At 54.4% G+C, this 14,507-nt stretch overlaps 6 protein-coding genes across 6 annotated transcripts in view; 3 read left to right on the top strand and 3 right to left on the bottom strand.

Annotated features, from left to right (window-relative positions):
• The window catches only part of GMORB2_7337 (serine/threonine-protein kinase PRP4), a gene marked incomplete at both ends in the record, with an annotated part of 3,830 nt that extends 1,242 nt beyond the window's left edge, over nt 1-2,588 (bottom strand). The window contains 2 exons of the mRNA XM_035469302.1: nt 172-1,418; nt 1,481-2,588. Coding sequence (XP_035320997.1) covers nt 172-1,418; nt 1,481-2,588 — 2,355 coding nt within the window. The remainder of the gene's footprint in view (nt 1-171; nt 1,419-1,480) is intronic.
• A 324-nt stretch (nt 2,589-2,912) lies between these two features.
• Nucleotides 2,913-3,684, top strand: GMORB2_7336 (Translation machinery associated TMA7; the record flags this gene model as incomplete). The annotated part of the gene is made up of 3 exons (XM_035469301.1): nt 2,913-2,925; nt 3,396-3,485; nt 3,590-3,684. 3 exons carry the CDS (start codon nt 2,913-2,915, stop codon nt 3,682-3,684), a joined length of 198 nt encoding a protein of 65 aa, XP_035320996.1.
• A 707-nt stretch (nt 3,685-4,391) lies between these two features.
• Nucleotides 4,392-5,491, top strand: GMORB2_7335 (uncharacterized protein; the record flags this gene model as incomplete). Its single annotated transcript, XM_035469300.1, has 3 exons — nt 4,392-4,410; nt 4,624-4,943; nt 5,087-5,491. 3 exons carry the CDS (start codon nt 4,392-4,394, stop codon nt 5,489-5,491), a joined length of 744 nt encoding a protein of 247 aa, XP_035320995.1.
• Nucleotides 5,492-5,670: 179 nt separating this feature from the next.
• Nucleotides 5,671-7,939, bottom strand: GMORB2_7334 (uncharacterized protein; the record flags this gene model as incomplete). Its single annotated transcript, XM_035469299.1, has 2 exons — nt 5,671-6,654; nt 6,776-7,939. 2 exons carry the CDS (start codon nt 7,937-7,939, stop codon nt 5,671-5,673), a joined length of 2,148 nt encoding a protein of 715 aa, XP_035320994.1.
• Nucleotides 7,940-9,464: 1,525 nt separating this feature from the next.
• On the top strand, nt 9,465-10,917 carry GMORB2_7333 (Zn pept; the record flags this gene model as incomplete). Its single annotated transcript, XM_035469298.1, has 4 exons — nt 9,465-9,765; nt 9,807-10,093; nt 10,151-10,265; nt 10,322-10,917. The coding sequence occupies 4 exons, from the start codon at nt 9,465-9,467 to the stop codon at nt 10,915-10,917; spliced, it is 1,299 nt and encodes a 432-aa protein (XP_035320993.1).
• Nucleotides 10,918-11,114: 197 nt separating this feature from the next.
• Nucleotides 11,115-13,489, bottom strand: GMORB2_7332 (transporter; the record flags this gene model as incomplete). The annotated part of the gene is made up of 6 exons (XM_035469297.1): nt 11,115-11,458; nt 11,564-12,000; nt 12,078-12,184; nt 12,252-12,425; nt 12,692-12,825; nt 12,928-13,489. 6 exons carry the CDS (start codon nt 13,487-13,489, stop codon nt 11,115-11,117), a joined length of 1,758 nt encoding a protein of 585 aa, XP_035320992.1.
• Between the last annotated feature and the right edge of the window lie 1,018 nt (nt 13,490-14,507).

Genomic DNA, 14,507 nt, shown 5'->3' with positions numbered 1-14,507 from the left:
CATACCCAATGGAAGCAAAAGCACGATGGGAAATACTTGAGCGAGAACGCTGGAAAAATGCAGGGAGAAGAAGAGAAAGAAGAGAAAGATGAGAAAGAAAGAAAGAAAGAAAGAAAGAAAGAAAGAAAGAAAGAAAGAAAGAAAGAAAGAAAGAAAGAAAGAAAAACGCACCTTTCCAAGAACCTTGTCATGCTCAACACTGATAAACTGCCCTGCCTCGTCAAAGTGCTGACCAGACAGCTGACCTCGCTTGTATAATTTCGGAGTGATGCGCCCGCGAATCTCCATGATGGCCCTGAGCATCTGGTTATTGCTGTCGCCCGCAAAGAGTATCTTGCCCGTGTAGAGCTCATACAGAGTGCATCCGATCGACCACATGTCGATGCCGTAGTCGTAGGGCATGCCCAGCATGAGCTCGGGCGCGCGGTAGAACCGACTGACCAGGTAGGGCGTGATGCCCGTCTGCGCCATAGCCGCGTCTTCGCGGTCGATGGCCGTACCCAGGTCGCATACCTTGAGCGACGTCCGGCTCTCGTTGACGAGTATGTTGTCGGGCTTGAGGTCCGCGTGGATGATGCTGCATCGCTGCATGTGCGCCAGCGCCACCAGCATCTGGTACGCGTACGTTCGCGTCGCCCCCAGGTTGATGCCGACATTGTGCCCAAACTTGCGCAGCACTTCGCGCAAGTTCAGGCTCAGGTTCTCAAACGCCATGCACAGGTGGCCCCGGTAGTCAAATGACCGCTCAAACAGGATGATGTGCTTGCGGTTCTCTGGGTCCGCGTCGTTGAGCTTCTTCAGGATCGTGATCTCCGTATAACCGCCCTTGCGCAGCGCGTCGTTGTTGCGCATCATCTTGATGGCCACCAGCTTCTTCGTCGTCGTGTCCACGGCCCGCACCACGTTGGAGAACATGCCGCGACCCAGCGTCGCTTGCACCTGATATCGGCCCCCAATCACCTCGCCAACTCGCATCTTGTAGTACCCATCCTTGTCGTCGCCCTCCAGGATGCCGCCCTTGGCCTGCCCGTCACCGCCGAGCTCCACGTCTTCCACGGGCTCCGCAGCCGGCGCCTGCTTGGCTGCGAATTTCTCGTCAAAGTCTTCGGCAAACATGTCAAAATCGTCGTCTTGGTCGTTGTCGCCGCCACCACCGCCGGATGTCTTCTGCGCCTCTGTCTCCCCTGGCTCTTTCTCCGTCGTCTGCACGACATGCGCTTCCCCGTGAATGACAGTCTGACCATGGCGCAGTTCGTCACGGCGTTCGTCCTCCTTCATATCCACCGTCGGATCGTAGTCGGCGGCCGAGGGCCCATCCTGCTCCTCGTGCTCTCCATCGCCGTGCTTGTTCCCGCTGAGATCCATGGTTCCGGGTGAGGTCATGTCGTTCAATCGCGGTGATCGGGGAGACGTGGTATCTTTTAGCAGGTCAGTACAAGTCATCAATTCGTCCAAGGTCCAGGAACGAGCGAATCCTTACCAGATATTGGAGTCCGAGGCCTGTCTACGTCCATGTGAGGCGACTCTCCCCGCGACGTGGCCGCCTGCGAGGATGCAGCCGGTGAAGCCGCGCGTGCCTTTTCGGATGCTCCAACGGCGTGCAAGAGCATGGGTGTCGCCGAGCTCGACTTGGCCAGAATTTCGGCGCGTCGTTTGCGACGGCGCTCTATCTCGGCCTCTTCGTCGACAGGTTCGGGTTCGGGTTCTGGCTCTGGTTCAGGTTCAGGTTCAGGTTTAGGCTCGGACTGTCGCGTCGGCCGTGTCTGGTCGTGCTGTCCCCGAGCTGTTGACGATGAGCCATGGCCGCCATGGGCGTCTCTGGCTGGTTTAGCATCCTCTCTCCGATAGCGCGCAACGTCAACCTGCGCAGGTGGCGGTCTTGAAGGTAGCGAGCCCCTCACCCTGGAAGGACCACCATCATCATACCTCAGCCCAGCATCGCCGCCGGCACCATCTACACCGTAGCCAGACAGGCTGTCTCCTTCGACGAAGCGGTCGAGCTTACTCCTATCCGGTCGACGGGACCTGGGCGAGCGGCTCCGTTGTCTAGGTCGCTTGCTGCCGTAATCCGAGTACCGGTCTCGATTGCGGTCGTCGCGAAAGCGGTCCCTGTCTCGGTCTCGGCCGTAGTCATTGCGGGCTCTTTCGCGGTCGCGGTCACGGTCGCGGTCGTGGGGATCCTGGCCGTAACGCGATGACGATGTCGGTTGCTGGTCCAAATCTTCGTACGAGATTCGTGATCTCTGGTGATGATGACCATCTCTGTCGTACCGGGGCCCGCGGGGTGGGGCCCTCGAGGAGGATGAATCGTAGTCTCGGCCTCTGCTGCTGCTACCGCCACCGCCGCCGCCGTACGGGAGGTCGTCGTGGGGCCTCTTTTGGCCACGGGGCGAGCGGCTGCGGCGCGAAGGGGATCCGGCGCTGTATCTGGACGCGACGTCGTGGTCTGTCGAAGAGTGTCTACTCTGGGGTCTGCCATGTCGGTCAACACCGCTTCCCTCATTCGTTGAAGCACGCGGTAGAGACGATGCCTTCAAGTCCTCACGGGCATTATAAACAATCTCGCCTTCGTCCGAGCTCGACACCATCGTATGTGTTTGCTTCGCGAGGTGGGCGTAATACAAGTCTTTTGTTGTTATTGTGCTGGATCTGGATCCACAAAAAAGGATCTCTTTTTTTATTTTTGATTGCAGAAGACGGTCACAAAGTAGATAGTGTCAGCAAGATGGCCCTTCAACAAGAGTTGCAGCAGGAAAAGATCCGAACCAGATCAGCATGGACTGCTCAGGTCATGTGGGCGAGAGGCGAAGGGAGAGAGAGGAAAGAGAGTGTGTCTGGAGACGAGATGGAAGAAGCTGTGTCTAATGCGATAGACAAAAGACGAATTCCAGGTAGAATAGTATTTCAGCGCTATGGCAAGCCGGCGTCTGATGGTGACGGATACTGTTGAAGGTGGGTGATTGATGGAGAAGATGATGAAGATGATACAAAATCTTCAATGCCCAAATGAACCTTTTCTGGTGCATCATCTCTGGAGACGGCACACAGCTCTATCGAGATTCATTACATAAGCACATCAAAAGGACCCTGACCTGACCCCACTCTTTCTTTTCCCTTTGCGACGTCCCGCGCTATACACGAGGAAGGCGAAAAGGACCGGAAGAGACGCTGACTTTTTCTCCTTCTTTTTCCATATTTACTTGCAAAATCTCTATCGCCACCATAGTCCATCCGGGATCTCCTCGTCGGATACAGCTATCTGATCGACTAATTCCGCAGACCTCAAAAGAATCAAAACAAAAATGGGCGGCAACAACCGTGAAGGTAAGGGAAAAAAAAAAGAGACAATCTCAGTCCAACAATTTACCCCGCCGCTGACTCTCTTTCTTGTGTAGGCGGCAAGGCCAAGCCCCTCAAGCAGGCTAAGAAACAGGCCAAGGACCTTGACGAAGACGATAAGGCTTACCTCGAGAAGAAGCGCGCCGGTACGATGATGTTGTTGATCTGTCGTTGTCTTGGGAGCTGTCTTTTCATGTGATCGAACAATGCTGACCGATGGCTGACAATTTTTTCTTGATCGTTCTTACAGAGGAGAAGGCTCGAAAGGAGATGGCTGCCAAAGCCAGCGGCAAGGGACCTCTCAACCTGGGAACACAGGGCATCAAGAAGAGCGGCAAGAAATAAAGCACCGAATCGAGGGCTACCAGATGCCATATGTGATTTGGGGGTCTAAGCACCACAGCGACGACGACGGCATGCGGCAACAATATAAAATGGGTTATTTTACGGGGTTCTTATAATGAAATATATACACAAATGGAATTCCTCTTCTTTTGAAACGGTCTGGCTCTTTTCTTGACTGTGGGTGTCCTCGTCTGAGCTGAAGGGGGGAATAATCGTCCGAGTATTGAGGCATATCCATCCATGTATAAATCGTACATAAATTGGAATACCTACAATACTGTAATCTATACAGATCTGTAGACAACACCACTAAGCGACATGCAAAACAATGCTCAGAACGCACTACACCCGTCCATAGTATGAGATGTTCTTTCACATGGTCATGATGATTATTTCCAATACTCGTTCCGGTCAGCCAATCTGTTGTACCGAGGTCTACTGCCATCCGCTCTGATCTTGCTGTTCGGCGGCAAGTACGCCGGACGCGCCTTCCCAACAAAACCACCGCCTCCAGACACCCGTCGATCCCAACATACATCTACACATGTACACGCTTCACACTACCAAACTCCTCATCTCCCCGACATCTCATCCCTATGACGATATCGAGCCATTTGATCCCCTGACCATAGAGAAAAAAAAACCAGACACCACGCCTCATTTCATTATCAGAAACAAATAATCCTTTTTCTCCAAGAGCGTAAAACATGGATGACGCGACCCTCCGTCAGCGTCGACCCGCTGACACCGAGCCATCGTCACCGTCTGCCCCTCCACCACTCGACACCATCATCTCTGAAGACCTCCAAGCCCTCTTATCGTGGGATGCACTGCCCTCCTGGCGTCGCGACAATGCATTCATCCAATCCGGATATCGCGCTGTCAAACCCTCGTACCTGCACTCTGCTCGGTCCCTGACGCACCTGCACAATGAGTCAGTCAACATCTGGTCCCACCTCCTCGGGGTGTTTGCCGCCATCGTCGCCTCCCTGTATTCGTACCTGATTGTCCACCCACGGTACCAGTCCGCCAACACAGCGGACGTGGTTGCCTTCGGTCTCTTCTTTGGCGGGGCCGTCCTGTGTCTCGGTATGAGCGCCGCCTTCCACGCGCTCTTGAGCCACAGTGAGACGGTAGCCAAATGGGGAAATAAGCTTGACTACTCGGGAATCGTCGCCCTTATCGTGGGTAGCTACATGCCTGCTCTTTACTATGGCTTCTTCTGTGAGCCTGCTCTCATGGAGTTTTACATAGTCTTGGTCAGTATACATTTCCCTTTCCCTCTTTTCCCCTCCCCCGTGTCTTTTGTTTCTCTCAAACACACACACACACACACACACGCACGCACGCACGCACGCAATACAACACAAATGTTCGGAATCAGAATACTAACCATAACCAGATCTGTACCCTTGGTGCTGGATGCGGTGTGGTGTCGTGGGTAGACAAGTTCCGCACCCCGGCCTGGCGCCCCTACCGCGCAGCCATGTTCATAGGCCTGGGCCTCTCTGGCGTCGTCCCCGTCGTCCACTGCGTCTCCATCTATGGATACTCGGTTGTCATGGATAGAATGGCTGTCAACTGGATCATCATCCACGGCGTCATGTACATTTTCGGCGCCGTCCTCTACGCCGCCCGCTGGCCCGAGAGGTCTTGGCCCGGGGTATTCGACATTTGGGGCAGCTCGCACCAGATCTTCCACATATTCGTCCTGATGGCTGCCGGCACACACCTATATGCCATGTCACGGGCCTTTGACTACCATCACACTGTCATGGCCTCACAGTGTCCATCGGAGGCGAATTGAAGGAGGAGGGCTGGTAATAGACTACAGGTAGTATAATACTCGAAAAGCGCAACAAGATAACACCAGATGTTGATATACAATAGACAGTATTGCTCCGGCTCCTTATTTATTCATTCATTTATTTTAGGGACTTTATTTTGTTTTACTGTAAGCGTTCCAGGGTCTTGCTCTGGATGCTGTCAGTCCCCATATTCCCGATCAAGACCCAGATCCATGATCTTGACAAGTCCCGACGCCGTAGCCGCCGCCGCCCAGCATCCATACGCCTCGTTTGGATTCCACTGCACGGCCGTGATGCGCGTTCCAGGTTCGTGGACAATCACCCTAGTTGGGTCCACCGACCCGGCCGCCTCCTCACTATCATCCCCACCGCCATCCTGCTGGTCGCCCGCGTCGTCGTCCTCGGCTCTCTTCTTCTTCTTAGGCGGAGGCTTGGCTGGCGCACGTTTCCCGTCGACTCTGGCCTTTCGGTTCTTTTCCGGCAGGAAACCGTGCAGTATACGGGAGACGCCGCGCTGGGCAGCCCCTGACGACGCGGGGAAATGTTCTGCGGGACGGTGCTCGTGCTGGAAGATGCGGATGCGATCGCTGGACTCACGACGACCCTGGAGGACCTGGAACAGGTCGAACTGCGGATTGAGGGCGGCGAGCGACCCGTCCGCTGACCCCACCAGGAGGAAAGGGTGGGTGCGCCCGACGTCGAGGCAGGTGGTGAAGCTGTCGCTGGCAAATGTGCGTCGCGGGATGGGGAAGTAGGCGTGGTGCATGAAGCCGACCATGGTGCTGAGCACGTTGGACGACGGCATCATGGCGAAGAAGCCCTTGAGGTGGTGGCTCCACGACAGCAGGTTGGGCGTCGTGCTCACGCTCAGCGTCGGGAACTCGGTCGTCTCGCAGCTTGGATTGCGCATGTCCACCAGCTTCACGTGGCCTCCCACAGGGACAGAGGCCACTAGGTAGGGAAACGTTGGGTACCCCGACGTCATGTCGACTATGGCGCTGTGGTGCGTCATTTGTCGCGAGAGCACGCAGCATGGGTGCATGGACCACAATACCGTACAGCCGTCCGAGTATCCCACCGCCAGCCGGTTCAGTCCAACCCATGTCATGGCCGTCGGCTTGATATCACCCGGGAGCCGGAGCGAGACGCTGGCCTGCTCGACCTTTTCTGTACATCATGTTAGAGCAGCTGTGGTGTCATGGGTGGTCTTAGGTGTTATATCTAGACGTGCAGCGCTTACCGTATGGAGAGTCCTGTCCGGATAGGGGCTCGATTACCTCCACCCTCGTGTTTGTGAGCACGGCCAGGTGCTGATACGACGGCGCCCATTTGACACGCCTTGCTCGTCCGGAGTCGAGACACAGAGTCTTGAGTAGCTTGGGCAGCTGTGGTGCCGGGTAAATGTAGGCGCCTTCCTGTTTCCCGCAGAACTCCCATATCTGCACGGTCCCGTACGCTTGAAAGTCTGATTTGGACGATTCTTCTTGGTAGTTGTAGTTTTGCTGGTCCCCAAATGGGATGACTGCCAGAGCTAGGTGCTGCGGGGAGTCGACTGACTGGTGATGGGCCCAATCGAGGCTGAGAACGATGCCGCCGGCGTCCAACATCCAGCCCGACGCATCGGCCGTCTCACACTCGTTCTCGGCAATGGGCACACCCATGTGCGACAGGAGACGCGACGTTCCGGGTCCCATGGGAAACTCGCCCTGTGCGTTGTGGGGTCCCATCAAAACGGGCAACGTACCCGGACGCAGCTGGTACGGAGCGGACTCTTGCTCATCCAACGGCCTCAGGATAGACCCCTCTGGCCGGTCAGCGCTCCAGCGCTCTAACCATCGTCGCGCATGCTCAGCCTCCCTTTCTGACGCTCCATGCTCCCATGTGTCGACGGGAACGGCGTCGGGTCCAGGGACAGGTTCCCTTGGTGGCAGGAGCGGCCAGTCAAGCCACCGCTCGACCAGCCGTAGCGCCGTCTCGATGTCACAGTCTTCCGGGCCGTACCACGTGTCAGCCAGTGCAGCTCCCCGAAGATGCCGTTCAAACGTGCCAGCGTAGCCTCTAGGTACGTGCGTATCCGCGATGAATGGCTCCAGGTCGAGGTAGGCTATCGCTGCGTCATGACCCTTCTCGTCGCCGCCGACGCTCTTTGCCACCGCCTTTACCGGTTTGGGACGGCGGCGTTGTTGGCGCTGGCTGCGACCATGAGGTGCGGGGTCGGCATTGACGAACGCATCTGATTCAGAGGCGGCGATGGCGTCGGCGTCAGGGTCCGGGCTCTGTTCGCGGTCATCATCGCCATCGAAGCTGCCGTCTCTTTTGTCGGCTTTTCTCTGCCGCCGGGATGGGCCCACACGTGCATCTGCATCCTCCCCACTAGCCTCGCTGCCCCCGGAGACGTACTCGTCGACTGTGTAGCGCTTTGTCGTGTTGGATTTCCTGGTCCGCATAATGGGCGTCGGGGAGGTTGGCGTTGATTGACAATGATGATCTGCGTCGTCGTCCTCTCTCAGGTTCTTCCCTCACATGCGTGAAGCCGCCCGCTGGAAATTAGTGCTGCAAGGTTTCGCAGCAGCACTGACTCACAGGTTCCACAGAGCGTGAAGAGCCGTGAAGAGCGTGACGCCGGAAACTGGCTCGTTTCATCGAATGGGAGAAATTAGGGGGAACATCGCATTGAACAGGAGTCTTTTGATTCTCGGCATATCAAAGTACGTATGTCCGTTTATTTTTTATGGCTGCCATCATGACAGAGACTTGTTGTACTCGTACGCGGTTGCTCCTTCCTTGTAGCCCCTGCCGTTGAGAGCATTGTAGATACAGCTTATACGGAAGGAGCTTTCCATTACTTGAAGCTCCTTCCCCCGTAACTGCCACATCAATCCGCCCACCAATATTTCACTAGAACAAGATGGAGTCTTCATCATTATCATCACTATCGCGCCATGACTATTCCACGACTCTATCCATCGTAGCAATACGATCAGCTCAAGCTTTTGGCCCCCACAATACTGCCATTACCTCTCGGATCCCTGCCAACTTGTTCTACGACGTTTCAACCACGTGCAAGACATACTTCCGTTCAACTAACCGCTTCCTGATGGGAACGTTTCTTCCAGTTTCCCATGCTCACGGTCGAGGCAACTCATGTCGTACCGCGAGGGACACGAAACTGCGACCTACTTGGATAGCCCCGATGGGGAAGGTCACGCTTGATTGACAAAGAACCAAGCTTTAGCATACGAACATTTGTACGCCGTACGAATAAGTGAGGGGACATATACTACGCACTCGTCGGTGCTCCGCAATATCGAATGGAGATGATGGAATCACCCATCCAGAGCCGGCGAGCGCTATACTTGAGTCCGTCGCCCCATAATTTAACCCTGACAATCCTGGCCAGCGCTTATGGTTATCTGTACGCATAATGCTACCATCGTCCAAACAGATCCACACTCCCCAATCATAGCTATGTTCAAAGGGGAGACAAACACAGCATCCATGCCGCCGAGACCATGCTCCTATATATGTACGGGCGTATGCTACCGATTGCCAATAGAGTACTCCCGCTTCCCCCATTCGCGTCGGCCCACACACACGACTAGCACTTTTGCTCATGTCCCATGGAATCTTGGTGCCCCTCACGGTGTTATTTAGCACATCTGGGTATCGCAACATGTTTGTGTGACGTTGTCAACGACATACACGACCGGCACCCATGGCCCCAGAGCTGTTTGTTTAGTGGGCATTTCTGGGTCCCCTTAGCACCTAACGAATCAAGCAGGTCGTGTCTCACAGTCATACTGCTCTTGCCCCGGGGAGTGCTCATCTTAATGACCCAGCAATATGGCTAGGCCATGTTAAAAAGGACTGGCATGGCATGTCTTCGATTCCGACACGCCCAGGTTCCTGTTGGTTTACTACATTCTCTCCAATTCACGACGCTTTCCCGTTCCTTCATCTGCAACGTGAACCATGAAGACATCTACAATCCTGGGGTTGGGGATTGCCCTGCCCTTCGTCGCCGCCAAGGTCTCATATGACGGATACAAGGTTTTCCATGTCGACAGCGGTGGCGATCATGTCGCCGTAGCCAAGGCCCTCAAGAGCATTGACCATATGTCGCTTGGTTGCGGGGGCAGCCACAATGGCTTTGATATCGCTGTGCCGCCCACAAGCCTCAACGCTTTCAAGGACCTAGGCCTTGGCTACGAGATTGTACACGAGGATCTTGGCGCGGACATTGCTGCCGAGGCCGCCTTCACTCCCTATGTTGGTATGCATAAGCCCCCTCCCGCCCCGATCAGTCCCATGAAGAAATTCCCACCATACCGACCAGAACAGCCACAATCAAGGATCGGGGTAATGCCGCCTTACCCGACATTTCGTACTTTGACTCATACCACGACTTTGAAAGCCACCTCGACTTCCTCGATGACCTCGTAGCTGCTTTCCCGGGCAACTCCGAGACCTTTGTGGCTGGCCAGTCCGTCGAAGACAGACCACTCAAGGGTATCCATCTGTATGGCGCTGGAGGTCCTGGTACCAAGCCGGCCATTGTGTGGCACGGTACAGTCCACGCCCGCGAATGGATTACTACAGTCGTATGCTCCACAGCTTTCATCTCTAAGGCGGAGAAGCGAAATCTAACCTGGTTCTAGACCGTTGAATACTTGGCGTATCAGATAATTAAGGGCTACCAGGATGGCGACAAGACCATCACCGCCACGCTGAATAGCTATGATTTCTACATTATCCCCGTGGTGAATCCCGATGGTGAGTCGACTGCATTCGCCCTCAGAACATTGGACATCGCTGACAGAAAACTATAGGATTCGTCCACGCCCAAAAGACGGACCGCCTGTGGCGCAAGAATCGCCAAGAGCGCTCGGGAGCCTCGTGCGTGGGCACCGATGTGAACCGCAACTGGCCCTACAAGTGGGACATCGACGGCGGCTCGTCTCCAGACCCGTGCGACGAGACGTACCGCGGCGAGGCCCCCGGTGACACGCCGGAGAACAAGGCCCTGACTAACCACACCCTGACGGTCAGCGACGGTGTCGGACTCAAGCTCTACATTGACTGGCACTCGTACAGCCAGCTCATCCTCCTCCCTTACGGCTACAGCTGCTACGCCGAGGCCTCCAACATAGACGTGCAGATGGACAAGGCGGGCATCGTCGCCGACGGCATCCGCTCCATCAACGACCTCGACTTCATCTACGGACCCACTTGCAAGACCATCTACTCTACCGCCGGTGTCAGTATGGACTGGGTGTACGATATTGCCGAGGCTGAGCTGGCCTGGGCCATTGAGCTGCGTCCCGGATCTAACACCGACGGTGGCTTTGTCATTCCTCCTTCCAACATTTTGCCCTCTGGAAAGGAGATTTGGGCTGGTATATCTAGTCTTTTCGAGTCTTTTTAATAACATCACCTCGTGTATGTGTGTGTCTTCTCAATCAGTATATGATGATGTACAGACTCATTCACATGATAAAAAAGAAGGAAAAGTCTAATTCAATTGTATATATTCTATCCGGCAAAACAAGGCTGTGTGATGCTGGATCGCACTAAACAGGCCGCACCATTTTTTCCGCCCAGACACATCTCTCCATACACGCATCAACTGGCGAACCGGAAATCAAGACGCTTACTTCCCTTATCGGTGGTAGTGTCGAGATAAATCCGCTGTTGCTCAGGAGTCATGGCATTCCATTTCTTGTCGCGGCTCTTGTTGCGCAGGACATAGTATACCTTGACAAGGAGGAAGCAGACGATGTTCATCGAGACAACGCCGACGAGGTTCCGGTTTCCGTTCCTATACCGCGGGGCGTCATTCTGGCGGTACACGTTGGAGGCGATGATGGCACTGGACTGGACCGACATGTTGTAGACTGCTGCCGAGACGGTGCGCAGTCGGACGGCGTTGGAGTTGCGAGAATTCCAGCCGACGAGGATTGCGTGGGCTATGAGTTGTCAGCACATCTGTCTTACATACTCTTTCCGTTTTTGATGGGGCCAATGGAAGTAGAGAAAAGGTGGAAACTAAAGGGCAGGGAAGTGAAACTCACGAGACGGCCCTGCCAGCAAAAGAGTTAGAATGGCCCATGCTTTCCATCGGTTAATCTCGTTAATATCAACCAAATATAGGTAGATGAGGAACGGAAACACCCAGATCTGCGAGAACACGGCAACTAGGGCGCGTTGTTGAAGACGTTCAGACAAATAGGTAATGGCTAGGATGGTGACGATACCAGCGGCCATGGGCGGAATGGTCAGCACATTCGTCAGCAGGACGCTGAAGCCCATGCGGCGCAGCGTCAGCGTGAGGTACTGGTTCACGGGAGTAGAGGGGATTTGCCACAGGAGACCAAGAATGTAGAGGGGCCACATGTCGTAATCGGCGAGGGACTGAAAAAGGAGTTTGGGCGTGATGGGTTGGCGGTTGTGCATGTCTCCCTTGCTTGGGTCCTCTCTGATGACGCGGTTCACCATGATGATTTCCTCGCTGACGAAGAGCGTTAGCAGATAAAAGATGAGGAGATAGAGATAGAGGGAAGAGGGGGATTGATAAAAAAGACTTACCGTTCGTCAAACCAGCCATTCTTGCCACGGAGCCAACCCTTTGTCTGTGTCGGTCCCGCCGGCATCAGGAACCACGCCGCGATACCAATGGTCAGAGTCAGGATCCCCTTTTATGTCCGAATTAGCAACCTGTCGCACTAATCTGTTGCGCATGGCAATGTAAGCGTTACATACCTCGAAAAGGAACAGCCATCGCCAACCCGCCCGCCCGTGGTAGCCACGGAGCTGAAGGAAGCCTGCACCTAGTAGACCGGAGATGATATCGGCAACCTGGAGGGCGGACCAGAAGTAGGCTAGACGGACCGAGAGCTCTGCGGACTTGTAAAAGTAGCTGAGATAGAGGATTACCTAGGTGAAGGGGGGGGGCGTGTGTGTTAGTTAAACGTCAGGGTAGAGAATGTTGACGGAAAGACGTACATCCGGGATGAAACCACCTTGCTGCGAGTTATTAGCAGACTGTATTAAATTGAGGATTTTAGTAGCTTGACATACCAAAATGGCAAGAAGTGATCTGCATACGAGAAACGACGTTCTCCCACTCAGCCAGAATTGCGACTGTACACCGTCGTTAGCAGCCATCGCATAGAAAGAGGGAGAGGACTTAGCATGCATACAGCAGACACTATGCTCCACAGGCAGAGCTGCATGGGGATCCAGCGATCCGGACCAATCCACTTGCTAATAAGTTGAGATGGAAGCTCAGCACAGAGGAATGACAACTTGAAGACGGTATTTCCAAGGTTGTAATCTGTAGCAGAATGCTGTTAGAAAGATCGCCCAGATGTCAAATGTCCGGTATCAAGCCAGGGATTCAGAACATAAGAGTATAAAACAAGAATAAAACACTCACCATCCGTTGTCATGCCCAGATCACCCAGAAAATTATCCGACACGGCCTGAGACAGGTTGGACCGATCGAGTTCTAGCCCGATAAACATGATGCAGGCGAACAACATGATGCGTACGTCAATCTTGCGGAGAATTTTGAGCTCCTCACCCCATGTCCAGCGGGCCCTCGGGTCGAAACGATGCAGGTTCTCCCAGTCGGACCTGGGCTGGTACCTCTTTGCCAGCTCCGGGTCATCAAAGACAGACGGCTGAGTGGCAACGGCACCGTAGTCAACGGCGTAGCGGGACCGCTGCCACCACTTGCGGTCCGTCTCCTCGGCCGGAACGCCCAGCTCGGGCCAATTGTCGTCGATGGAGATGACGGTCTGCGACTTTGAGATCTCTTTGGTGTTGTTGTCGTTGTCATCGTCGCTGGGGACGTATTCCTTGTTGGATGAGAGGTTGTTGCCATTGCTGTTAGGCTGCGGAGTGCCACTGGAGACGGCAGTGTCCTCGAGGGGGCCACCACCACTGCCGCCCTGGCCGGAGCCCCGGTGTCTGCGCGAGGGAAGGACGGTAGGCATCGTAGAGTATGAAGGTATCGTTCGTCCTGTTGTCTGATCCAGCAACAGACTCCTCGAGGATCCTTCTCCGGCCGGCATTATAAAATAAAATCCCAAGCTCTTTCTGATCGTTGCCACTTGCCACCCTAACCTTGTATGCATCAAAATAAGCTCATATAAGATCTATAGTCCCGGGAAGGCCGTGGCTTGCCAAGAGAGGTGGCCCAAGACATCCCAGAAAGCACGACATATAAGGAACAAGGTATTTCAATCAACAGATGAGACCATTGGAACATGGACTGGCGTAATGTAGATAAAGCCAAGGAGTAGGGTTCCCATTAGTGTCACCCGGGGGTAATATCTCTATCTGGCTATGATCGCGCGTCTCTGCCCGAGAGATGGAAGTGTTTTTCCCCATGAGTGGGCACGGTTTGAGGAAATGACGTGATATTGACCGTTGGTGTTGTGCGAGAGGCATGTTTCGATCCGCCGGAGTAAACCAACAGATAAATTTCGTACTCAAAACGAAACCGATACGCAGCTTAAGTACTATATGGAGCGGGTATTGGGCCTGGAGACGTAGTCGCATGCGCAGTTAAAGAGGTGCGGCCAATGAAGCATTGCCGTTGTTAGTCGTAAGCTTCCGTCAACGTCTTGATTGTATTGAGGGCTGGTTATCAGGAGCACGACATAAACCAGCTTATCACACTCAATTCTCGACCGAATAAAGAGGTGGGGCTGTCGTCAATCCGTCGCTTGCGATGACCTTGGGGGCGTCGTGTTGCTAAATCACGACATCAATCGTCTCGATGTCGGCATATCATCAGCTGCGACACAACACAACACTGCCAGTATTTGACTGGAAAAAAAAAGGCGTCACCAATACAGCGGCTATACTCTTTGAGAACTCACCCATCAGGAAAGCTGGAGCAAGTGATTGATAAAATCATTCAAGATGATGGTGGCCGATAGTACCACTCACTGGTGCATGAGGTCGTAGTAACAGTCGATCGGGGTGGGGAAGCTGCATAGTCGGAGT

Source organism: Geosmithia morbida (genome assembly GCF_012550715.1).
Source record: "Geosmithia morbida isolate 1262 chromosome Unknown scaffold_8, whole genome shotgun sequence".
In the NCBI taxonomy this organism is placed as follows: Eukaryota; Fungi; Ascomycota; class Sordariomycetes; order Hypocreales; family Bionectriaceae; genus Geosmithia; species Geosmithia morbida.
This window is presented reverse-complemented; position numbering and strand designations above follow the sequence as displayed.